This window comes from Calliopsis andreniformis, unplaced genomic scaffold (genome assembly GCF_051401765.1).
Source record: "Calliopsis andreniformis isolate RMS-2024a unplaced genomic scaffold, iyCalAndr_principal scaffold0001, whole genome shotgun sequence".
Classification (NCBI taxonomy): domain Eukaryota; kingdom Metazoa; phylum Arthropoda; class Insecta; order Hymenoptera; family Andrenidae; genus Calliopsis; species Calliopsis andreniformis.
The window spans coordinates 40,319,670-40,346,821 of record NW_027480422.1 but is presented as its reverse complement, the minus strand read 5'-3'; the positions used below and the strand labels follow the sequence as shown (position 1 = coordinate 40,346,821).

Genomic DNA, 27,152 nt, shown 5'->3' with positions numbered 1-27,152 from the left:
AAAAATACTTCTGCTTTAAACATTTTTACGAAGAGTGTCATTATTATGAAAATTACGTACAATAAATACATGAATAAATTGACAGAATATAATGTTGGATTGTATTGTGGAATCCTAGTTCGTTATTGTAGACGGTGAGATCGAAATACTACACTACTATCACTCCCTGATTGTATGTTTTTTAATTTTGAAATAAATAAAAATTATAAAAAATCATGGGTAAAATTAACACATTGCTTACGGCACTCTGCTTGCTTAATGCGCTTCCAGGGCTCGCACATTTTTTTTCTCATTTGTTATGAGAATACGTGAAACTTCGTTACCCTAGTAACGTAACAAAAAAATCTATTTTTGATTCTTTGAGTTGTCGATTAAATCGAAAAAACATTAAAACGAGAATTCTCGTAAGCCGGCCACAACGTTCGGCTTGCTATATACGACAATTCTCGTGACCCGTACTCAATGTGTTAACTGATATTGCTATTTTTTCTCTCCTTTTAATTCTTTCTTGTTCATCCAGAGCTGCCAACTACAATACAAGTGGTGCCATTCCATACACAAGTCATATGTATACAAAAAATATATTGCATTACCGGTAGCATTCGAAGGTCAGAAAATTAGGTTTGTTATTATTGTCGGGGCATTATAACGAACAACGATAACGACAACACCCGAAAATCAGAATTAAAAATGTAATAATTGAATATTTACTTCGAGCGAGACTCGAAAGACTAATGCTTTCTCTGCGAATGAGAGAGAGAGGTGCTGCAAGTGAAGTTCAATTGAAGTGAACTCACTCGCAGCGTTGTCGTAAATTCAATCAAAATATAAATTCAACTGAACTTACTAATGCGCTGGTGGAGACGCGCTCTGCTGCGGTTGTAGCTGCTGCTGTTGTTGCAGCAGCCGCATTGACGTCTCGACCGCAATGCCGACCGCTGCACGCGTAAGCTCCTCCAACGTCGGTCCTCGAGGCCGGGGTGGTCGCCGGGTGCGGCTGGTAGTCGTGGAGGGCCTAGCCGCCACCAAGGCCCTCGAGGTCGTCGGTGCGGGTGCCGGCTGCCGGTTTTACTCCCTCGTCTTCGGTCGGGGCCGGTTGGGTGATTTCCCGCCCGCTTGGCTCGTTGCAGCCGCGGGGGCGGCACTCCTTTCCTGGCTCCTCGGCGTTGGGGGGTCCACCGCCGGCCTCCAAAGCAGTGACGTTAGTCGCTGCTCTCGATCCCATCTTAGGGCGTACCGCCCTCCTGGGACGTTGCAGCGATACCGCCGCGTGGTACGCGGAACGTGCTCCGGCACCCTTAGCTGTTGCGGGCCGATGCTTGGCGGGCCGATTGTTATTACCCACTCCTCCGGTGTGGGTTTTTGCACGGCTTCCTGGTGCGACTTCTCCGGTGGCGTGGGTGGGAGCGTTTCTTGCTGTAGGGCCTGCTCCCCGATCTTTAAGCAGCGGTCGAAGGTCGCCGAGATTTGGCTTTGTGTGCTTTGTCCGTCGCTCTCCATTGCTTGATCTCTACTGATTCGGCCGTCGCGACGCTCACAACCGATTTCGGTAGCGCCCGCGATTTCGCGGGGGCGCTTTTTCCCTTGGAGAGATAGAGACGGAAATACTTCGTCTCCCCTCCCAAGGGGATTGGGGGTCAAGGAAGAGGGGGTCCCGATCGTTCGATTTTCTTCTAGAACAATCGGTCTCACCTTGGTGTCTCCCCTATTTTTTCCAAAATTGTTTTGGCAATTTATTTTGGCCGCTCGACCTCGGCGTCGGTCGTCATAGCGGGCTCATCCACGGGTAACCTACACATCCTTGTAATTGGGCGTGTGTATGTTGACTTCGCTGTACGTCCTTTTACCACACGTACATTTCCGTCTTTCCCCGGGTACACCTCCTCAATTCTTCCCATCTCCCACTCATTGGGGGGAAGAAGAGGATTCTGCACTAGCACCAGATCTCCTAGTTGCAGTTGCAGTTGGGTGGCGCGCCACTTGTAGCGATTTTGGAGGTGCGTGAGATAATCGCGCGTCCAATGCCTCCACAGTTGCTCGTGAAATTTCTGAATCGCTCTCCAATGCGACAATCGCGAGAGTTTTTCATTTTCCACGGACTGCAGCGGAATCGCATTTAGTGGTCCGCCTGTCAGGAAGTGACCGGGCGTAAGAGACGCATAGTCGTCTGGGTCGTCACTCAGGGGAGCGATCGGTCGAGAGTTAAGACTCGCTTCGATCTTGCAGAGCAACGTCTGCATTTCCTCTCCCAGTGGTGTGAACTCGCCCAACGTGCGATTCAAATGGTGTTTCACCGATTTCACACCGGCCTCCTGCATTCCACCGAAGTGTGGGGCACTGGGTGGATTGAACCGCCACTGAATGCCCATAGCACCGCATTTATTATGCGTATCTGTTGCAGAAAATACTGCACGACAGTGCTGTTGTAATTCTCGATCGGCACCGACGAAATTGGTTCCATTGTCACTGAAAATGCAGGACGGGATTCCTCGTCGTGCAACAAACCGATCGAGTGCAGCTAAGAACGCGCTCGTCGTGTAGTCATGGACGAGTTCGATATGGACAGCCTTCGTAGCGTAACAAACAAACACCGCGATGTACGCTTTGTGAGCTGTTTTGCCTCGGCCCGCGGAGTCGCGGACACGGTAAGGTCCCGCGTAATCCACTCCACAATTGTCGAATGCTCTTGACGGGCGACAGCGCTCCGGGGTCAGATGCTGCATTATTTGCGTGGACGTGTTGCCTCGCCACCTTACGCATCGCATGCATTTGTTGACCACGGTTTTCGCTGCATTTCGACAATCGAGGATCCAATAATTTTGCCTGACAGTGTGCAAGGTCAACTGCAAGCCCCCATGCAACGTATCTACGTGGCACTGCCTAATTATTAATGTAGAAACATAATGCTTAGGCAGGATTATCGGGTGCTTGGTTTCCCATGCAAGCGTCGCATTCTCCAGTCTTCCACCGACTCGCATGACGTCCTTATCGTCGAGGAACGGGTTGAGACTTTTCAAGGGAGACTTCACAGGGATACTGCGATGATTTTTTAAGCATCGGTATTCCTCTGCGAAATGCGAGCCCTGTATATGGCGTGCGAGGCGCTCAGCTGCGTTACGCATTTCTGCCGCCTCGATTACTTGACCGGCGTTTGACCTTTGATTGACGCGCGACGGTCTTCGCCAACGAAGACAGTACGCCGTTACGCGTAACAGTTTTCTCCATGATTGAAATCGGTATAGAAAATTCCATTCCGGTTTCGGAGTTGCTACGTGTGCATGCGCTATGCGCTTGCCTTCATCGGTCTCAACGGAAGCGGGGATGGCTGGCCATCTCGCTTCCGTTTCTTTCAGCCAAGTCGGTCCAAACATCCACAATTCCGACTGCAAAAAATCTGCAGCGTCCATCCCGCGCGAATTCAAATCCGCAGGGTTTGAACGTGTAGGAACATAGCGCCATTCAGCGTTAGGAAGTGATGTTTGTACTTTCGACACGCGGTTGGCTACCACAACCTTCCATGTCGATGGATGTTTTTTCAGCCAAGCGAGAGCGATCGCGGAATCGGTCCAACAAACGACACGATCTGTCTTTATTGCAAGTGAATTTGTTACATGCAAAATTAGCTCGGCGAGCAGTACGGCTCCGTTCAATTCAAGTATTGGGATCGACTGTGTTTTTATAGGAGCCACTCGCGTTTTTGCCATCAACAGTGATGTAAACACACCATTGTCTGTCGTTGTCACACTTAAGTAGGTAACGGCAGAATAGGCTGCGAGTGATGCGTCACAAAATCCGTGCAGCTCCACGGAAATCGTGTCGGCTCCATATCGGATCCATCGGGGAAGTCTCCAATTATTCAATCTGGTCCAATCTGCACAAAATATGTTCCACATTTTGAGTGTCTCCGCGGAAACATGCTCATCCCACTGGATTCTTTCCAGCCACTGGGATTGCAACAGGATTTTTGCGCGAATCACGATTGGCGAAAGCCAGCCGAGAGGATCGTATAATTTTGCAATTTCCGAAAACAAAGTGCGCTTTGTAATCGGTGTTGCAGATGGTTGGAATCGTTGTAGATTGAAATAGAAAAAATCTCCGGATGGAATCCACCGCAGTCCGAGTACCTTTAATTCGGAATCATCAAACAAATTAAGGTTGACTGCATGTGAGTGCGAGCTCTGTGGAATATTGCGTAATAAATCTGACGAATTTCCAGCCCATTTGCGAAGGTTAAATCCACCTCGCTGTAGGAGCTCGCACGTTTGTTTACGGATTTGCTCTAATAACGGTTTGTCAGGAGCTCCCGTAAACACATCGTCTACATAGACGTCCTTCTCGAGGATAGGAGCGGCGAGCCGGTAACGGTCGCCGTCCTGTTTTTGCAACTCGAGAAGAGTTCGCATCGATAAGTATGGAGCACACGCCGTACCGTAGGTCACGGTATTTAACTCGAACGCGATAGTGCGTTCGGTTTCTGGCGTGCGCCACACGATGCTCTGAAAACGACGATCCTCTGGAGCGACGAGAATTTGTCGAAACATTTTCTCGATATCCGCTACCAACACGTATTCGTACAGACGCCACCTTGTTAGTACAGAGGTGATATCGTTCTGTAATTTCGGTGCTACGTGTAGGATGTCGTTCAGCGAGTGTCCTCCCGCTGTTCTACTGGAGGCGTTAAATACGACGCGCAGCTTTGTCGTAGCGCTCTCTGTTCGTATGACGACTCGATGCGGAATATAAAGTCGAGTTTTGTCTAGCGACTCTAAGCGAGTCATATGACTCATCGATTCATATTCAGTGAGAAATTCACTGTATTCTCGCACGAGATTTTTGTCAAGGTCCAATTTTTTTCTCAGCCTTGTCAACGCGGAGAGAGCTATTGGGAGAGATTCACCCAAACACTCGTCTGGGCCCGTTCGGCTAAAGGGCAAACGGACGATGAACCGACGGTGTTTGCGAAGTAAGCCTCGCATTCTTCCTCGGCCTTGGTGTTTACCAACTTCGAGGGAATCTCCTCTATTTCCCAAAACTTCCGTATTGCTTTATCAAGTGATTCGAGGACGTTGCAATGCAGCGTCCTCACGGGGTTTGGTTCAGAGGTTGCTGTGCCGACCGGTCCAGACAAAACCCAGCCCAAAGCGGTCTCCTGAGCGACCGGTCCTTTGTTGCTTATCCGACGAAGTCCTTGTCGAATAAGACTGGCGTAGACCTCTGCACCGATCAGTACCTCGATGGGGCGATCCGATGCAGGGTCTGGATCCGCCAACGCCAGCCCACGCAGCACGGTGCATGCCGGTACGCGAACTGACGGCGGGACATATGAGGTGATCCTCGACACGATGTATGCACTGGTGCGGAACGCCTCTGCAGTGCAACTCGTCGAAGTGAACTCCATGTCCACGCTGTGCGAAATGGTTTGAGTCAATCCGTCCCCCAAGCCCAATACAGTGGCCGGGGTTTTCCTTCTCGCTAGTCTTAGATCAGTTGCTAAAGTAGCGGAAATGAACGAAGCTTCTGAACCTTGGTCAATGAGTGCACGCGCTATACGCGACGTGCCTCCCTTGCCATGAACTCGCTCATTCGCTGTTGCCAGAAACACAGCTCTGGTACCGCTCTCTGTCGCACTACAGTGAGACGTCACCGCGGCCTTTGACGTAGAAGCACGAGGTTCCGTGTTTACGTTTGCAGGACTGCGTGCAGAAACGTTATTGCGTCCCGCTTCCCGCTTGCCCTGCTGTGGCTTATTCGTCGAACGACGATTGCCAGTACCAGATTTTCTTGCTTCAAAGTGCAGGAGTGCATAATGCCTCCCGTTGCACTTGGCGCAGGCTGCGCTTTTTGGACAGTGCGTAACTGTGTGAGTGGAAGCCAAGCAGTTTAGACAACACTGGTGACTTTAATATATTGGAAGCGTTGTTCTGGAGTAAACGACTTGAACTTTTTGCACGAAGTAACTTCGTGCGCTTGTTCACAGAACACGCATCCATGAGACGTAGTGTGAATGTTCTCGACGACGGCATTATGTTGTCGTATGCGAGGTTTTGATGTGGGGTCACCCGCTTTCTTGTCTAGCGGGTTAATCAACACGTGCAGCCTGTGCTCTTGCTCCCTGAGAAAATCCAACATCTCATTAAATGAGGGGACTTCTGAATTGAGCTTTTGTGTGCCCTCCCACTCCCATTCTAGGGATTGGTCCAACTTTGATTTGATCAGGATGACCAACACGTCGCTGTAGTGCTCTACCTTGCGTCCCAGCTTCTGGAGCGCGGCGAGCGTTTGTTTCCAGCCGACGGTGACCTGTTGCAGGCTTTCTATGTCGCCCGTCCTGATCGGCTTCAGCTTCGTGAACGTTGCGAGCAGCTGAAGCACCATACGACGTGGGTTCCCGAATTTTTCGGTCAGGGTATCCCACGCCGGCTTGAAATTACGATCCGCAATTTCAAGCGTGGCAATCGATGCGAGTGCCTCTCCTTCCAAGCAGCCGTTCAGATATTGCAAACGTTGTGCATCTGACAACCGTTGATCTTTTATTATGCTTGCGGTAAACAGATCCGCAAAGTGACACCACTTTCGCGGATCTCCGCTAAATCTCGGTAAATTCTGCTTGGGAAGCTCAAGCGTACTAGGCTGGCCGGTTGCTCCGGCACCCGCGGTATTCCCGGGGTTACCGAATCCAGCCGATCCCTTTTCCTGTATGAGGCTGTCCAATTCCGTCATCAGGAAGTTCTGAGCTTCATGGAACGCATCTTCGGCATCATCCATCGTACTCTCGCTGAAGAAGGGTATGGCCTTCCGTTTGCTGTCAGGGACTTCCTTTTTGAGCTGTTTAACTCGCTCTTGGATGTCCCTCCAAACGTCAGTCACATACTCCAACTTCTGCTTGAGGAGAGAGATGGTGTAATTATTTCGCCCCTTTTTCTTCAGATTAGTCACGAGTCGGGTCATTCCCCGAATTCGTGACTGAATATCCTCCATCTCAACCTCCAGGGCAGGAAGAGTCAACTGCTCCTTTGTGGGGTTCGACATGGTGATATACTTCGAGAGGTAAACACTGCTCGAAGGTCAACCTGAAGTGAACGTTTCTTTCACCCTTTCTCAACCTTTCTATCCGGCTCGAAGGACCTTATGTTGGAATCGCTTAAAATAAGAGATCCAACGGAGGTCCGGATAAGGGTGAGATTGAGGGTGTACGAAAGAAACGAATACACAAGTTTACTCTTTGTCGGCCCTGATAAGGGCTTTTCAACGACCTGTATTGAAAATAGTAAATCTCGTGGGGTTGGGGGGGGGGGGGGGGGGGGGGGTTGGTTGGCTTCGGCCCTCGGCGGCTCAGGTGGTCGGCGGTCCATCGGAGGGTCCTTGCTGTTGGTGGCGACGCCTTTACTCCCCTTAGCGACGTTGGCGTCTGAAAAAGAGAGATAGCGGCGGGACCTAGGCGGTAAGCGAGAGTGGAAGTCTAGCTATACCAAAGATTCCCGACTCGAGGCTTCGCTCACGAGCCTATGTGGAGGGGATAGCAATACCTTGCCTGTAACGCAAAGGTAATGCAGTGGACTGTATTATCGACTCTTCTTCTGGTGCGACGAAGAAGTCGATGAGCGAGTGGCTTGAGAGGAGGAGGGACCTCTTCTCTTCGCCTTGCACCTTTTGGAAAGGTTCGTTTCGTACGAATCCCGATAACTTAGGGATTCGTGAGCGGAGGAACACGCTATAACCAGCGAATTGCTAGTCCTGGAGGCTGAGGACGGCCAGAGGCTCCGCGACTCCGTTCACCTCACCGGGTGCTTCTATTCGTCACACGGGGGTTGCTTCTAAACGGGGTGGCAGAGCGCGAGTAACGTAGAGGTGATAGGCACGTACGTTAGCTCTCTCTGTTGTAACCCGTCTCTCAGGGATCAACCAGACAGCGGCCTTTGTTGCTCCTCGACGAAGACGAAACTCAGAGAATCAGGGTAGCCCCCGATTCCAAGAACGCAAATCTCGCCAAATTATCACCTTTGACGAACTAGGTGCTGTGTCGTACGTATTATACGTATGAATCGAGCAGAGCAGATTCCTAGTTGCGGGAGACAATGTTTCAGCTGTTGAAAGCTAGTGAGAGTTCAAGTGTCTGGCAACCAAACTACTTGAAATCGTTAGACTGGCTAAGCTCAGAGATGCTTGACGATCGGCGAAGAGCCGCGTGTGTCTCCGCAAAGCGGGGAACGTGCTAAATTTTACCACTACGCGGCGCTCACTAATTATCTTTTATTTCGTTCTAATGTAGTACGATGTACTCTCTCTCTCCTTCAGGCTCCGATGTCCCCACTCGACATCGGGCCTGGAGTTCAAAACCGTTGCTCGACAGTGCTTACTTTGTTTGAACTTCAATTTGAACGATAAAAACGAGTCATACGACAACTGATCGTGTTTTGCTGCTGGGACAACGGATTCTCCTACTGAAAGCAACCTTCGGTCAGTCACGTATACCAACAGATCACGAATCTCACGGACGAGCCAATCGCCCGTTATATAACCGCTTTTTAAGCAGAGGTAGAGTGAGTAATTGCTCGTTTTGCATATACAGGAAGTGAGGTCGGATTTGTGGATAAGGCGTCGGCGTTTCTATTATATTTGCCGGATTTATAGATGATTTTGAAATCGTACTCGGCTAATTTTAATTTCCAACGCATTAGTGGTGACGTTGGGTTAGCCAGGTTTTGTAACCAGTCTAGTGGTTTGTGGTCTGTGATAAGGAGGAATTTCTTGCCATATACATAAGGCCTAAAGTGATGTACGACATATACTACTGCAAGTATTTCTCGCGCTGTTGGGGAGTATCTTGTTTCGGCATCGTTCAAGACTCTGGATGCATATGCTATGGGAGGGTCCTTGCCGATTTCTCCTTGGCTGAGAACAGCACCTACAACAAAGCCGGATGCATCAGTTGTAATGTTGAATATTCTGTTGAATTCAGGGTATTGTAAGATGGGTTCTTTACAAAGTGCATCCCGTAGAAATTCGAATGCTTTCTGCTGGTTTCCTGTCCATTCGAAAGTGTAGTCCTTTTTTGTTAAATTTGTTAGAGGTCTTGCAATTTTAAAAAAATCTTTAATGAATCGCCGATAGTATCCACAGAGTCCCAAAAATTGTTTTACATTTTTCTGTGTTTTAGGGATTGGGAAATTTTTTACGGCTTCCAGTTTCTTTGGATCAGGTTTGTAACGAGTAAGAGGAAGGTCGCGAACTCCCCACTCGAGGCCGCCCTGGTTCGCGCCGCGTCCGCCAGGCGGCAACCGCAGAGTCTCGCGATCTCGCGAGTGAAATCGCGACACCGCGAGAACAACAGGCGGGCAGGCCGGACCATGCGGCAGAGCGTTCCAGTTACCGAGCGTGCCTACAGCGAGCGATACCGCAATGAGCACACAAGCTGGTTCTCTCTTTTGTAATAGACTGTCCTCAGTCCTCCAACGGAGCCTTGGAGGTGGTGTTCTAACCGCTCCTTGTGGTAATAACCGTAATCCTCGACGGGAGAGTTATCTCTCCGCGTCACCAACCTCGGGTCTCTGTGCCCCACCCGTAGTGTAACCCGGTGGACACAGGCAACGGGCCCTTCGGCCAAGGTCAACGGGTGGCGTAGCCGCCGTGGCCTGTAGCATCAGCCTCCGACTCCGATCCCGATGATCCTACTCCCCTGCGTACTGTGAGCACAGCTTGGAGCAGCGGCTCCCAACACTCGCCGACATCGCCGTTGGGGATACCCGATCCCCCCTACCGCGTGCCGTAGGGAACAGCGGTTCCCAACCTACCGACACCGACTAACCGGGGAGCTACGACTCTCAACGCGAGCGACTAAATGGGGGAACGCGACTCCCCACCCCCCGACCGCTGAGAAGGAGCAGCGGCTCCCACTCCGAGTCACACACGAGGGGCACCCGGCCTCTCCCGCCGCGCATTGCCAGAAAGCAATAAAGGACTGTTCACAACCGAGATATAACTGACTCCCTTCATTCGCTACACGAACCCGGCGCCCGACTAAGGCGACACCTTCTTCCTCGCTCCCCCCGGCGGACACGCAAGAAAGATGCTGTCTAAGACTGCGCCTGGGCTCAAAGAAGGATCTGTTAGACCCTTACGTCTCATTACAGACGATGCGAGGTCCAAGGTGATGGACATCCGTAACGTTTGTCTTCGACCGGAGTCGAAGGTCAGTAAGGGATGCAGTTCGAAGATCCTTGGACAAACCGACGCTCTCTGCTAGCTCGTCGAATAGCTGCTTCTCCGGAACAGCTTTCTCAAAGGGCAGCTGGCAGCGGTGCTCAGCGAGGTTAAACGTTCGCAAGCGGCCGTAGACAACGTGGTACGGAAGACGCTAAAGGTTCGTCCGGCGGCATCTTCCCAAACGGTGACAAGTGCGATGACCTATACCGACAAGGTAAAGGTCGACCGCTTGAGAGTCGTCCCAGACGCGGTGCGCCCACCGACTAATTCGGTGAGCATTTTCCCGCCGAAGGGTAAGGAGCAGGACAGTGAGGCCACCAAGCGCACCGTTCTCTCCTTGGTGAAACCGGCTCAATCGCAGAACCGCGTGCAGGCGGTCCGACGCATCCACTCCTGTGGCATCGTCGTCGAGACCGTACGCAAAGAGGATCTTGATGCGATTGCTGGGAATAACTGGCTCAAGGAAGCGGGTCTCTCCGTGTCCTTCCCGTCCAAGAGGAACCCGTCGCTTATCGTGTACGACGTTCCTAAACGGATGAAGAAGGAAGAGGTCACGCGCTGCAGCTGGAAGCAGAATCTTCCCGACTTGACCCAGAAGGATGTGTCCTCTGCTATCAAATCCCAATTCTCAAACGGGTCCAATGGCGATAAGGAGGCTGCCAACTGGGTCACTGAAGTCAGTCCGGAAGTGCGAACCAGACTGAAGGCCCAGGAGAGAGTCTACATTGACTGGAGATCCAGCCGAGCGCAGGATTTCGTCAGTGTTGTTAGGTGCTTTAGATGTCAGACATTTGGCCATACATCGAAGCGCTGCAGGTCGTCTGAGGTATGTGGTCACTGCTCCGAGAACGGGCATACCTTTGCCTCCTGTAAGAGCAGGGACAAACCTCCCGTTTGTGCCACCTGCAAAGCAGGAGGTAAGAAGTACAGCCACAGTACGAGAGACACAACCTGTGCGTCCTACAAGGCCGCTTGGGAGAAGGTAATCTCTCGAACCAATTATGGCTAGAGCCGAGAACGATGATGAAATGTTTAGACTCCGGGTGCTGCAGCATAATATGCGAGGCGCCCGGGATGTCACAGACGAAGTGAACAGTCTAATGCGAAGCAGGAGTGTTGACGTGCTGCTCGTGCAGGAGCCCTACGGCGTCTGTCGGAAAGTCCCCGCCCTTGGGATTGCGACGAAAGTAGTCACGGGCGCAGTCCCGGTGATAGCAGCAATATCTGTCAAAAACCCAGGGGTGTCCGTGGTCAAAACCTCGCAACTCTGCGACACGCACCTCTCCTGTGTTAGCATAGAATGTTCTTTTGGGAGATTTTACCTCATCAGCCAATAATTCCAACGTCGCAAAGACATAGATGTTGGGCTGAGACGGCTCGACAGAGCACTTAGTGCTCTACGCCACTGTAGGGTCGTGATCGTGCCTATTCTCTTGTATGGCTACCTACGGAGATATACTGTGCGCGTCTATAGGGCATTTTGGCGAAATCCACGTAGAGAGACGGGTTTTTTTCTGGAGGATAGCTCTTGGCACGAGCTATATTTCGTGTGGTAGGGTAAACACCCCTACCTATCAAGGGGTAGTTTTTAGGGGTAAAAAACCCTTATTTTCGGCGGCTAAGTGTCCCGCGGGCTAAAACCCTGGTTACGTCTGGGGGAACCCTCTCTAGGACCTTACCAGAAGGGTGGTGACCGGTTTTCCACCTGTTCCACCCCCTGGTTTCGAAGCTACAGGGGTTGAAAGGGGTAAAAACCCCTTTTCGCACTTTTCGGGGTGAAGGAGGGTTCGGAGGCGAAAATCCTTCAATTTTCGCCCCCCCCCCCCCCCCCCCCCCCCCCCCCAATAGCCCAGTGCTCCCCTGTGGGAACCCTGTGACCATATCCCGACACCCCCTTCATAGGGGTAGTTTTGCCGGTGAAGGGTGGTTTGGGTCAAAATTGTCCTAGAGAGACCGGATTTTTTCCGTCTCGTATATGTTTTGGTGTGGGAAACACAGTGGTGCAAGCCACAGCGCCGTATTGGCACTGCGATAGGTGGCGCAACCGGTAAGTTTAGGAAATAGTTCTTATAACTAGGCTTAAGTTCTTGGTGTGGAGATATAGGTTAGTTTTAAGTGGTGCGGGCTAGGTAGTTTAATTTTTTGGGTTTGTGCCGTCCCAAAATTAGCTTCTAGACTTAGTCCATTTATATTAACTTTACTTCCAGATTAATAGTGTGTGTCCCGGAAGAAGAGGAGGGGGACCAAGTGTTTGCTCACGACTCCGAGGATGATGGAGTTATACAGCCTCCCAGGATAGTTCGTCGAAGACACACGGCTGTTATTCGCGACTCCGATACGGACGAAGAGGGGACGTACGAAACCCCTACGGCAGGACCGTCCGACACTCATACAGCCTGACAGTCGAAGATGTCCTCCAAAGTGAGGGCCCCAATCCTGCCGACTGGAAGGTTCAGAGATGACTTCCCTGAGCTTTCCAACTCGCCTGTGGGAGGACAGGAGTGTCTGGAGAGGGGGATTATCCGGGCCCTGGAACTAATAGCCAATGCACTAGAGGTCGAGGAGGAAGTTGACCTCTTCGCCCAGGCCTCACATTATGTTCGTATGAACATAAAGGAGGCGATTAAAACGCAGCTGTATCGCCTAAATGATGCGGCAAGTGTTCTTCGGAACATGTTGAAGATCCGGCGTCAAGAGCGAGAATGAAGAACGCTCGAATTGGAGTACGCCGAGGCTAGTGCCCAGGCTGTGGTCAGTATGACCAGTGCGGGCACCGAGATGACCCCTCGTTTTTTCCCCATAGGGCGGGGGGTTACGTTTCAGCAGGGCAACCGGTCCTCGACGGTGGACTTCGCTTTTTGCGATCCAACCACCGCGAGGGCTGCCGGGCGGAGCAGAGTACTCGGTGAGGCGACCTTGTCGGACCATCGGTACCTGCTCCATGTGCTCGGGCGGGGGGCGGGGGGGGGGGGGGGGGGGCTGGAGGTAACCCCTTCAGTCCCGGTGTTCCGCTGGAACGTCAAAACTTTTGACGGCGATCGATTCCGGGGTTCATACGACGAGCTCGTGGCCAGCTTGTCCCTCAGTGGCGCATGGGGCAATCGACAAGTCGATTTGTACCTTGACGCCATCGAGGGTGCGTGCGAAAAGTCTATGAGGAGGGTTCACCCTCCTCGTAGGTCCAAGGCTGCAGGCGACGTCGGCTAGACCCCGGAGATCGCCGCCCTCCGAAGGGAGGTTAACCGGACCCGGCGGCTTTGGCAGCGTGCTGCTAAGAAGTCGCCAGTGATCCGGGCCTCCCGGGGGGAGGATTATAAGCGGGCCTGCCGCGACCTGAGCTCGTCCCTGATTCGCCAAAGGGCGAAAGAATGGGACGAGCTCTGCCAGGACCTGGACCGGGACATGTGGGGGCGTCCCTATCGGATTGTGACCAAGGCCGTTAAGGCCAGGGAACCCCCGCCCTACCTGTCCAGGCAAATGGCTCACCGGGTGATGGAAAAACTTTGTCCGATCCCGGAGGTCGCGGCTGGTCGCGACCCGCTGGCGGGGGTCGAGCGTGAGGAGTTCGCTCTAACCGACGACCCCCGTGAGCGGGTCATAAGGGGGGAGGAATTGAGCGCGGCGCTCGAGCGCATCCAGGGGGGGAAATCACCCGGGTGGGACAGTGTCCCTGCCCTTGTCCTCCGAGGCATCGGGAATTTTGACCCCTCCCGTCTCCTTATGCTGTATAACAGCATCTTGGAGCGGGGGGTGTCCCCGATGCGCTGTAGAACCACTCGGGTGATATTGATCAGGAAGCCGGGGAAAGACCCCGCGAAGCCGGAGGCGTACCGGCCGCTGTGCATCGTCGACTCCGGGGCCAAGCTGCTGGAGTATATTCTCCAGGAGAGACTACTCTCGTTTCTCGGCCCGGATTCCCTGGCCGAGAACCAGTTTGGTTTCCGGAGGGGCGTAGCACTGTCCAGGCTTTAGACCTGGTGGCGGCCGGTGCGGAAACCGCAGCGATGAAGGGCCTCTATTGTCTATTCATGACCTTCGACGTCCGAAACGCCTTCAACTCGCTGCGATGGACGGAGATATTCCGTGAACTCCGGCTTCGCGGGGTACCGCGGTACTTGCGGATCGTCCTGCACTCCTATTTCGAGGGGCGCAGGGTCGCGTATTTTGGAGGGGGGGGGGGGGGGGGGGGGTTGCGGACCACGCCGGTGTACATGGGGGTGCCACAGGGATCGGCGATCGGTCCACTCCTGTGGTGCCTCGTGTATGATGGCCTGCTCCGCCAACTTTTGCCGGGGGGCTGTCGTCTCGTCGACTTTGCCGACGATATCGGGATGCTGGTCGCAGCAAATGCCCTGGAGAGGCTGTCCCAGGTTGCAGATGAGGCAATTCGCCTCATCCAGGCGTGGCTCGTCGAACAGGGTTTATCCCTTGCCGGTGAGAAGACTGAGGCTATCTTCTTGAATTCCAAGAGGGTACCTCGGTCCTTCAACATCCGGCACGACGACCATGCCGTGCGGCCTGGGACGAAGCTGAAGTATCTTGGGGTCCTACTAGACCCCAAGAGAACCTTCAGGGCTCATATGGCCAGGATCGCCCAGAAGGCGATCCGGGCGGCGTCTGCCTTGGCTCGTCTCATGACTAACCTCGGGGTCCCGGATACGTCGTGAGACGGGCCTACCTGCGGGTAGTCGAGTCGGTGATCCTGTACGCGTCACCTATTTGGGACCACGCATTGCACGACGAGGCCAACAGACGGATGCTCGACAGAACACACCGCCTTGGCCTCGTTCGCGTGGTTCGCGCGTACAGGAGCGTCGGATATGACGCGTTGTGCCTTTTAGCGGGGGTGCCTCCCATAGCCCTTCAGGCTATGGAGAGGCGGGTGGTCTATGAGACCACCTATAAAATCCACGCGCCACACGCGCGTCTGCTCGGCCCATCGACATCGATGAACTGCGGGGGTGGATTTCCGCCCGGATGGTAGAAGCCAGACGGCAGACCCTCGAGGCCTGGCAGCGGCGATGGGACGAGGCGAAAAGCGGTCGTTGCGGGGAATTTGGACTTCCACACCGCGCAGGTGCTAACCGCCCACGGGCGTTTTAACTCCTTCCGGCATCGGATCCGCAAATCCACTACGGGGGATTGTTGGTTCGGATGCGGAGAGGAGGACGCTCTGGAGCACCACCTTGCGCGGTGTGGAAGATGGGAGGGAGCGCGCTTCCGCCTCCTGAACGAGCTGGCGCTCGAGGGCGATGTAACCCCCGAGACCATCGTTCGGGCGGCCTTGGTCAGCCGGGAGTGTTGGCGCAGTTTCGTAAGATTCTGCGCTGGCACTCTCGGCCCCAAGGAGGATTACGAGCGTCGGCTCGAGAGGGAGGCGGAGGCGCCATTCGAGCCACCTTGGGGGTAGGGAGGGGGGCACTACTGGACTGGGCGGGGTCCAGGCCTCATGCCAGGGTGGAAGGGAGGCGGCATGGGATGAAACGGTGGGGTGTACACCCCTACGGGACTTGTTCCCACCGGAGATGGTACCCCACCGTCGCGGGGGTGGGACGTAAGGGTGTACTCTTCCAGGTGACGTAAGTGCCCTGGGAGATGGGACCCTTCGGGTTGGGAGGGCGCGGTCGGGGGATGGGTGGGTCGCGGTCGTGGGGTAATGGGGTGGGTGAGGTCGGCGATGTTCTGACGGGGGGGACTCCTCCCGTACCCTCCCTCGTAAAAAGGGAGCGGAGGGGAGGAGGCAGGGAGGCGTTACCGCGCGCTCGGACTCAGCCCGCAAGGGGAGAGGAGAGTCGCGGCAATGTGGTGGCAAGCCTCGCCATAGTGCGGCAAACCAGCGATGAGGATGTACCGTTCCGCTGGTTTGTCACCAGGCGAGGCAACTAGCACGTGGAGGTGTCGCAGTGGTTTTTAGTCAGTAAAAATCTGACATACCCCCCACTACCACCTGGGACGGATCTTGTCGAAGATTTTCCACTGCGTGAACAAAAAAAAAAAAAAAAAAAAAAAAGGGTCGTGATCGCGGCCTCCCCCTTGTGGGCAGGTCGAAGACTGACGCCAAGGGTAAGAAGCTCATTGAGCTTATTGCCCAGCACGACTTAATGGTTTTGAACGAGGCTGGCAGTATTCCTACGGACTCCAGCCCGAGCGGAGAGTCGTAGATTGATGTCACACTTGCAACGCTAAACTTTTCGAAGGCAGTGAGAAACTGGAGCAGGGGAACAAAGAGCCCTGGGGTCTCGTGTATAAACTCACCAGAGACAAGCTATGTACCGAGACGGCAGTGTCAAACATTCGAACGCACTACGGCCATACGATGGACTTTAGTTCCACCGCCTCCGCACTTCTGGATGCGTTAATCCCGGACGATAAGTCAGAGGAGGACACGCGCGACCAGAGGCAGATAAGACGCAAGGTTGTGCATGACCCACCCGAAGATCAGCCCATCTTCACCGGGAAGGAAGTCGCAGCCGCAATCTCAAGCCTGAAAAGCGGTAAGTGTCCTGGACTAGACCTTGTGGATGTGAATGCATTAAAACGCTCTTTCGGAGCGATCCGTAAAGAGTTGCTGAAGCTCTACAAGGGTTGTCTGGAACACGGAGTGGTTCCGGCAAGATGGAAAGTCGGCCTGATTAGGACTATACTGAAAGGACCCGACAGACCTGAAGCGGATACGAAGTCGTATCGACCTATCTGCCTACTCTCGGTACTCGGAAAGTGTCTCCAAAAAGGTGATAGCACGCAGGTTGTACGGGGTGTTCCCGAACCTGGACTTCTGCTCTGACCGACAATACGGATTCAGACCCTGGCGATCCACGGAGGATGCCGTGGTAAAGCTCCGGGAACTGCTGTCCGGTCGGGAGGAAAAGTATGTCTTAGACATTTCACCAATGTCTGGTGGCCGAGCGTTCTCATGAATTTAAGAAGGGTTGTCCGCAGGGGTCGATTCTCGGTCTGAGCTGCTAGAACTTAGTCTTTGACGAGGTTCTGCAGCTCATAGCGAACCTCCCGTTCGCAGAATACCTAGCCTATGCCGACGACCCCTCTGTGCTCGTCTATGGTGACTCAAGGAGACAGTTGGAGGCGAGAGGCCAAATGGTCGCGGACGTGCTGACTACCTGGTATGCAGGCCAGAAGCTCACGTTGTCAGCGACCAAGACCGAGATGATCTTCTTGAAGGGTTCTCTGGATAGAGGAAGACCCCCTTCGATAGAGATGTATGGGAACTATGTATCTCTGAGGACTACCGTAAGGTATTTCGGAGTGCACTTTAATGAGAGACTGGGTGTTAAATCCCATGTTGAACATTTGAGTGTCAAAACCGTGCGAATGTTCCACGCGTTCGCGCGGCTAGCCCGAACAAATTGGGAGTTGGGACATCGTGCTATGCGTATCATGTACGCTGGCCTTTTCGTCCCGATCGTAGCGTACGCCGCCGCGGGCTGGGCGGACCTCCTTGGGCCCAAGTTGAGGACGAAACTCAAGAGGGTACAGAGGAAGGTTTTGCTTAGCGTCACCAGGGCTTACCGAACGGTATCCACTTATGCGATCTCTATGATCGCGGGTGTGTTGCCGATAGACCTAGTGATAGCGGAGAGAGCATGCGTCTACAATGCCCGGAAAGCAAGAGACATAAAGTTTGGCGAGTGTCGAATAAGTCGAATTGACTTAGAGACAGGGGCAATCACCGAAGCCGAGACAATCGCTGAGGTAAGGAGAGAAGCCCTAGCAGTGTGGCAAAGAAGGTGGTCGGCGTCGACGAAGGGCAGAACTACGTTCCGCTTCTTCACGTACGTGTCAGACCGCCTCAATGTACGTTGGTTGACAATCGATCATTATATGGTCCAATTCCTTAGCGGGTACGGAGATTTCCGAGCCAAGCTGTATGAATTTGCCTTGGTACCGGATGACAGATGCGAGTGTGGTGAGGAGGAAACGTCGAGCCACGTTCTATTCGACTGTCCACGGCACGGGGAAGCCCGAACTGTCCTAAGAACGAAGAAAGCTGCAGAGTTGAGGAGGAAATCGAACCAGAATATACGTACGTATGGTTCAAGGTAGCAACACCACAAGAAAAGATGCAGCTCCAAATAGTTACGCGAATAAAAACGTTAAAACGCCGAATAAATACGCGGATGAAAGTATCGGAATGCCGGATAAATACGCGGATAAAAATGTTGAAATGCCGGATAAATACGCGCATAAAAATGTCGAAATGCCGGATAGATACGCGGATAATAGCGGTAAAAATGATAAAACGTCGAATAAAGGTTCGAGCGATGCGCTATCCTTCTCGCATGATGACTTTGTAGATGCTATTGACGAAAACCAGCCACAAGTCCAGGGCATGGGAACAGAGGTGCTAAGCGACGAATGGCACCAAATGCTCAGCCAATAGCTGATGCTGAGCCAATAGCTATCCTATATAACGAACTAATAAGTATGTGGTCCTCGTCTTCTATTAATTTGCCCGAACTAAGAAATAAAATCGATACATACGTAGCTACAACGCTTAGTGAATACCTGCTAAATAATGCAGAGGAGTCGGATAAAGGCGAACAAAAATACTAAACGTAAAAATGTAAACGATAACAAACATAACAGTAAAAATAAAAACGATAACAAACATAACAATAAAAATAAAAACGAAGTTAATAATAAAGGTAATAACAGAAAGCCAACAAATTATAGAACATCTAACAATAAAATTAATAACAACGGAACTAACACTAATAGAAACAAGCGTAAAAGGTATCTATACGCGCGTTGTCAAGATATGTATAATAAATGCCCCAAAAGATTAGCGGACATGGCAGTCAATGGGGACCAATCGCTTTTCGATTCAATGAAGCAGCGACTTCCCCTCGTCAAAGACATAGAAGTATTGTATAATAAATTGTGGCAAACACCGGGGCCGAATATACACCGTGAAGTAAGCCACACAATCCCCTTTGAAATATCGGATACCTTCCATCCTATATCCGAAGATGAAATAATAAATAGAATAAGGTCCCTGAAAAATAAAACAGCGGCAGGGCCTGATGGCCTACAAAAGTGGCACATTCAAACAAAGGGGATTCCAAAGCTGCTATCCACGCTATATAATATCTTATTGTATGCAAACCATTTTCCTATATCGTGGAAGGAAAATCGAACGACCCTTATCCCTAAAATGGGTAAAGATCCTGAGAACGTTGCTAACTGGCGCCCTATAACCAGTAGTTCGATTCTTAGCATAACATTCTCTGCAATAATAGATAAGCGCCTCAGGAACTTTATTGTACAGAACTTCCGTCAGAAAGGTTTTACGTCAGAAGACGGTTGTAAATACAATATTGCCCTATTTAATGAGGCAATCGCTGCACCTAAGGGGCAGAATGGCGGAGTTTTTGTGGTTCTGGATGTATCCAAGGCCTTTGATACCATACCACACTCTATGCTGCCCATTTGTTTGAGAAGAAGAGGTGTTCCGGAACTAATAATTAATCTAGTCACTAAAATGTATGAAGACAGCAACACAGTCATACGCGCTAGAGGAGATGAAAAAGTGCGAACTAAATTACTAAGAAGTGTCAAACAGGGAGACCCCCTGTCCCCCATTTTATTCAATCTATGTATGGAGCCTCTACTGGAGATTTTACAGGACGAGTCCAGGGGAATACAAGTTAACGAATCTCTAAATGTAGCCGTGCTTGCATTTGCAGATGATATCGTACTCCTTGGTAAGGACGAAAAGGAAGCACAAAAACAGCTAAAATACGTATGAATACTCAAAAACTTGGGTATGAACATATCCGTGGATAAAAGCTCCTGCTTTCAAGTTAAAAAGACGAAAGACTCCTGGTATTTGAATGAGACGCAGCTAAAAATTGGCAACAATGAAGATATACCCAACATAGATCCTGACGATGTATTCAAATACCTAGGATCCAACATGGGTCCCTGGAAGGGCTTTTAAGGAGATACTGCATCTCGTACAATCAACCGCAATGGGATTTTTCAATTTACCAAAGAACTGTGGTGGATTCGGACTGCCCAGGTTTGAACACATCATTAAAATATCAATTTTGAAAAACTCGGTTAAAATGAAAAATTCTTTAGACCCCATCTGTATCTTGCTTATTTAATGAGAAAGTTGAGTCAAAATTAAAAACTATTGCAAATTCTCTACAGATAAATTGACCAGCAACTTTAAAAGAAATCGAAAATGCGAAAAGACGACTGAAGAAAGAAAACATAAAACAGTGGTCAAACCTGGGCAGCCAGGGCCAGGGTGTCGAGATTTTCAAACAAGATAAAGTAGGTAATTCGTGGTTGAGAGAGCAATACCTACTGAAGTCATCGAGGTATATAGATGCTCTGCGCCTCCGCACAAACACTTTCGGTACCAAAATGGTTTTAGCCAGGGCAAATAAGATCATAAATACTACATGCAGGCGCTGCAACGCTCCACTCGAAACGTTGGGACATATTCTAGGCATATGTACCCACACTAAAGTCTTAAGGATAAAGGGGCACAATGATGACAAAAACTTCCTAGCAGAAAAACTAGCTAAGAAAAACCGAGTCTTCGTAGAACCAACAATTACGGCCAGAGGTAGCACGTACAAGCCTGATCTCATAGTTAAAGGTGAGGAAGGCACATTCATAATCGACGTAACCGTCCGTTATGAAAATCGTGACTATCTTTTAAAAGCCGAAGAAGAAAAGGTAAATAAGTACTGTGACGTTGCGCATAGCGCCGTCCCCGGGTTTCGCAGTCGGTAATGTTATTTAGAAGAAGGACCGTACGGCCTCCTTGCGAGCACCTGCCGAGAGACATCTCCTGGGGGAAAAGTCGCGTCTTAAGAATACAGTAATGTTGCGGACGAGAGCCGTTTCGTCTACACGGACGAGAGCTGTGGTTTATCCCCACTACCTCGTTTGATACGTGCCGCCGAGAAACCAATTCTTGGAACCATCGCGTTCGAGCTCGACGCCCGAGAACAAGGACGTCATAAAAAACAACGATAGCATTAGGGATTTAAATAGGAAAAATTGAAGTTTCTTATACGCAAACGGATTTTCACGCAAGTAACATCAATCGATTCCTTGTGCTCTCCCGATTAAAATGATGTCAAACACGACATGATTCCGATTATTTTTAACAAAGATACATAAAACTTGGTTTGTAGAACGAAAGGTCATGCTCGTAAACAGACCCGGGCGCGACTCTCGTCCGTGAGTGGTAGTCGATTCGACGAGCGCGGCTCTCGTCGTAGGGCTAACTCCCTATTATTCCCTCACATTTTTATGCTTAATTACTTAATGACTGAAATTATTAAGAAAATGAAAGCGTAACACAAAAAGTATATAAGTTCCGTTTTAAATGTTTAGAAATTTTTATTTTTTTATTCTCAATATCTTCTTTCCGACATCGATTAAATATAATATACATAAATTCTGTTAGCCAAATCTTCATTTACTGTCATTTGTAGCTCGTAAAGATCTGATGGAAAAGTAACTTTGACGATTTTCCGTAACCGTCGCAGGGTTCCAACCTTTATTATTTAAATATCTTTATTATAAATAATAGGAATCATGTCGTATTTGATATCATTTTTATCGGGAGAGCACAAGGAATCGATTGGTGTTACTTGCGTGAAAATCTGTTTACAAATAAGGAACTTCAATTTTTCCTATTAAATCCCTAATGCTATCCTTGTCTTTTCTGACGTCATTGATTTCGGGCATCGAGCTCGAGCATCGACGGTTGAGCGAGACCCTTTTTTTTGCTTCTCCGGTCGTGTACCAATTATCTCGGCGACCGAGAGCAAAGGAAGCCGAATCGACTACCAGTCGCGGACGAGAGTCGCGACCAGACCCGAGAGCGGCTCTCGTCCGCAACATTACTGTAGTTGCAAACTTGGGGTGCCTCCGTGCCGAGCGCGCACGACATTTCAGGGCCGTATAAGATACCTGAGGGACCCTGAGTCCGTCCCCGTCCCCTGGCCGTGCAGTTCCAGATTCAGGCGCAGTAATGACACCGGATGTTACAAGGGCCCTCCACCCTCGGAGTTGAGGGACTTGCCGCTTCCGCGGTGGACCAAAGGGCCGAAGAAGGAAATCACCACCAGACAGATGGTTCCGCGGCGCTGCCCTTCTAAGGAGGCTCAAACGGAAGGCGAGGGTGGAGGCGAGCCCGGAGATCGTCGCCCAGGCGGCCAGAGCCACAGAAAGTCCTGGGGGAGTCTCCACATTGGCGAACAAATGCAGAACGCCACCGGATAGAAGCGGGGCCTCGCTCCTCACGTACGCGCCTGGGCCCGAGCGAGTACGCGGCGGGGCTGTAACGCTTGCGCGGGGGAGGGACGTGCCGCGAATCGAGGGGGGTCGCATGCGAGCGTGCCGAGTATCGTCACTCGTTGTCGAAACGGCGGAGAGAATAGCGAAATTAGGGTAAGCCACTTGATTACTTTGGTCGTAGAATTTTCTTGGGCACGGAGTGCCGGTAGTGCGAGGCGCGACTCGGGTTTTCCTCCAGGGCGTCTTTAATACCGCGATAACGCTTTCGCGTCTGATTATCGTGCTAATTCGACGAAATTTGTGACGGGCGAGTCCGCGTGTGCCGAAGCGTCGGACACGTGTCTGTTAACACCGGCCGCCTGTGGTCTTCCTTCACCGTGCCGTCTGCACGGTGCCGTAATTGTAATGAACATCTGTGGGAGACAAACTGAGTTTAGTTTTGTTATCGCTGTAGCCCGCTTTTCCTGCGTTTCCGGACCACGACCCGTCCTCTTCCGACGAGCTAGCCGAGGAAAGCCGTCGTGCCCGTCCTCAAGTGTCGCGTAGTGTTGCGAGATTTTACTAAATCCGTACGAAAGTACCTGGCGCCCATCCGGTCAATCGGTCCATTAGTAGAGCGACTTGCGCGGCGGATACGGCGAAGTTATCAGGGAGTCCTGCCTCGAGCTCTCAGCAGCTCGACGCAGGAGTATTCCGCGGAAAGCATTCCGTAGAGAATAAAACAACCTGATAGTACACTCCATGCCTCTCTAGCGTGATAGAAAATGATAAGAACAAAATGGGTAAGGTTATACCAATAGTTCTAGGAAGTAGAGGAGCGATAGCTATATCCACAAAACGAAATCTGAGGGCATTAGGTATAAACCTAAAGGACATGAAGACAATAGCTCTCATGGTATTAAGAAGCTCCATCGAATTAGCTAACATATTCATAGACTATTAGCGCTAAAAACATACAGTATGTCCCACGAAATCCTGGACAGTCGATTATTTGGTAACCTATTATAGATACGAAAAAAGTTCTTATATGAAATTGAATGGCAAGAGGGGGCTGATTTATTGGCCGCAACAATTTTTTTTTATCATTATTGTTTACAGAGATATGAAAGTTAAGTTTGGTTTTTTAAATGGGATTATATACTTTTTGTTTGATCAATAGATAGCATGTTTCAAGGCTAATTCAGCAAACATTAATGTATACACCTTTTTTCAAATAGTTTCTAAGATATTACGAATAAAAGTTTACTGATTTTCGGTACAAGAAAATCTGCGAGATCAGGAAGCACAGTAGGAGGTTTCGACTCTCGACCACACTTGAAATGCTACGGCTTAAACCGTGTCTCTTGAAACCGATACGAAGAGACTGGAATAGGCAATCCTTTAGCTTTATCCGTTAGCTTTATTTCTTTACTAAAACATGGGCGATATATTTCTGCATGCCGTAAAGGTAACGGTTGTGAAAAAATCTATTGTGTAGAATTTTGGCCTGCCGTTCCTACCGCAGTCCCTTCGTATCAGTTTCAAGAAGCACGGTTTAACCCGTAGCATTTTAAGTGTGGTCGAGAGTACTGAAAATCAGTAAACTTTTACGCGTAATATCTTAAAAACTATTTGAAAAAAGGTGTACACATTATCAGGTTGTTTTATTCTCTACGGAATGCTTTCCGCGGAATCCTCCTGCGTCGAGCTGCTGAGAGCTCGAGGCAGGACGCCCTGATAACTTCGCCGTATCCGCCCCGCAAGTCGCTCTACTAATGGACCGATTGACCGGATGGGCGCCAGGTACTTTCGTACCGATTTAGTAAAATCTCGCAACACTACGCGACACTTGCAGAACGGGCACGGCGGCTTTCCTCGGCTAGCTCGTCGGAAGAGGACGGGTCGTGGTCCGGAAACGCAGGAAAAGCGGGCTACAGCGATAACAAAACTAAACTCAGTTTGTCTCCCACAGATGTTTATTACAATTACGGCACCGTGCAGACGGCACGGTGTTATTACAATTACGGCACCATGCAGACGGCACGGTGAAGGAAGACCACAGATGGTCGGTGTTAACAGACACGTGTCCGACGCTTCGGCACCCGCGGACTCGCCCGTCACAAATTTCGTCGAATTAGCACGATAATCAGACACGAAAACGTTATCGCGGTATTAAAGACGCCCTGGAGGAAGACCCGAGTCGCGTCTCGCACTACCGGCACTCCGTGCCCAAGAAAATTCTCTCCGCCGTTTCGACAACGAGTGACGATACTCGGCACGCGCGCATGCGACCCCCCTCGATTCGCGGCACGTCCCTCCCCCGCGCAAGCGTTACAGCCCCGCCGCGTACTCGCTCTGGCCCAGGCGCGTACGTGAGGAGCGAGGCCCCGCTTCTATCCGGTGGCGTTCTGCATTTGTCCGCCAATGTGGAGACTCCCCCAGGCCTTTCTGTGGCTCTGGCCGCCTGTGCGACGATCTCCGGGCTCGCCTCCAGCCTCGCCTTCCGTTTGAGCCTCCTTAGAAGGGCAGCGCCGCGGAACCATCTGTCTGGTGGTGATTTCCTTCTTCGGCCCTTTGGTCCACCGCGGAAGCGGCAAGTCCCTCAACTCCGAGGGTGGAGGGCCCTTGTAACATCCGGTGTCATTACTGCGCCTGAATCTGGAACTGCACGGCCAGGGGACGGGGACGGCCTCAGGGTCCCTCAGGTATCTTCTACGGCCCTGAAATGTCGTGCGCGCTCGGCATGGAGGCACCCGAAATTCGCAACTATTCTTAAGACGCGACTTTTCCCCCAGGAGACGTCTTTCGGCAGGTGCTCGCAAGGGGGCCGTACGGTCCTTCTTCTAAATAACATTACCGACTGCGAAACCCGGGGACGGCGCTATGCGCAACGTCACAACATTAATGTTTGCTGAATTTGTCTTGAATCGTACTATCTGTTGATCAAACAAAAAATATATAATCCGATTTAAAAAATCAAACTTAACTTTCATATCTCTGTAAACCATAATGATAAAAGAAATTGTTACGGCCAATAAATCAGCCCCCTCTTGCCATTCAATTTCATATAACAACTTTTTTGGTATCTTTAATAGGTTACCAAATAAACGACTATCCAGGATTTCGTAGGACATACTGTATATATCATAATACTTCTTTTTTCTCTCTTTTTACTGAATTTTTTTTATTTATACGGACTTAGTTATTTATTTATTTATTTGACTTATTAACTAATGACTTAACTATTAACTAATAACTTACGATATATTTTAATTGACAGAAGTCAATGTGTTGATAAAGATTTCATTTTAAATTTTACCCTCCAAGGAGGATCTTCGGAAGTATCTCTAACAGTTATTTGTTTTTTTTTTTAGACACAGGAAATAGCCAAATGCATCGTCATCTAATTAGTGACGCGCATGAATGGATTAATGGGATTCCCTCTGTCTCTATCTACTAGGTCACAGTGACATCCCGGGCACTGTTGTTTTACAACAGTGTATTACTGTGGCCTCAATTCTTCTGTGGCGGGGGTTCTTAGGTAATCTCCGTCACAGGAGCCCGCGAGAGACCGAACCTTCTGCTGGCGACCCGCCTCCTCGTGGTCCCCGCTGGTAACGTCACTCCTGCAAGCCAATGCTCCCTGTATCTTTTTACGCTGAGCGGAGGAGGGCAGGAGTGACGGACAAAAGAACGGTCTTCTCCTCGGGTGATCCTGAAAGAGTGCCGGAGGGGGGGGGGGGGGGGGGGGGGTCCAAGTCGGTGCCATTCGCAATGGTTTTCGTTTAGTATTCAACATCTCCGGAATAGGCAAAAGCCTGGCCGATGAACCGTACTTGGTGCTAATCGAGAGTTCAAAGACACTAGTTGTCCCTATCTAATTTCTAGCGAAACCACTGCCAAGGGAACGGGCTTGGAAAAATTAGCGGGGAAAGAAGACCCTGTTGAGCTTGACTTTAGTCTGGCATTGTAAGGAGACATGAGAGGTGTAGCATAAGTGGGAGATGGTAACATCGCCGGTGAAATACAACTACTTTCATCGTTTCTTTACTTACTCGATTGGGCGGAGCGCGTGCACCGAGGCTTCGGCCCGGTTGTCACGGTGTTCTAGAGCCAAGCGTGTTAGAGTGGCGTGAGGCATAATAATGCTAATCGTCGACAATACTCCCGCGTGATCTGATTCGAGGACACTGCCAGGCGGGGAGTTTGACTGGGGCAGTACATCTGCCAAAGAATAACGTAGGTGTCCTAAGGCTAGCTCAGCGAGGATAGAAGCCTCGCGTAGAGCAAAAGCTGGCTTGATCTCAATGTTCAGTACGCATAGAGACTGCGAAAGCACGGCCTATCGAACTTTTTGACTTGAAGAGTTTTCAGCAAGAGATGTCAAAAAAGTTACCACAGGGATAACTGACTTGTGGCGGCCAAGCGTTCATACCGATGTCGCTTTTTGATCCTTCGATGTCGGCTCTTCCTACCATTGCGAAGCAAAATTCGCCAAACGTCGGATTGTTCACCCGCCAACAGGGAGACAGGTTAGTTTTACCCTACTGATGACTAGTCGTTGCGATAGTAATCCTGCTCAGTAATAGAGGAACCGCAGGTTCGGATATTTGGTTCACGCACTCGGTCGTGCGGTCGATGGTGCGAAGCTATCATCCGTGGGATTATACCTGAACGTTTCTAAG

General features: G+C 50.8%; 1 protein-coding gene across 1 annotated transcript; it reads right to left on the bottom strand.

Moving 5' to 3' along the window:
• Positions 1-846: 846 nt before the first annotated feature.
• Positions 847-7,029, bottom strand: LOC143186471 (uncharacterized). Its single transcript, XM_076390147.1, has 5 exons — positions 5,942-7,029; positions 4,948-5,897; positions 1,747-4,879; positions 1,073-1,705; positions 847-1,015 (listed from the first exon to the last, which is right to left on the bottom strand). The coding sequence occupies exons 1-5, from the start codon at positions 7,027-7,029 to the stop codon at positions 847-849; spliced, it is 5,973 nt and encodes a 1,990-aa protein (XP_076246262.1).
• Between the last annotated feature and the right edge of the window lie 20,123 nt (positions 7,030-27,152).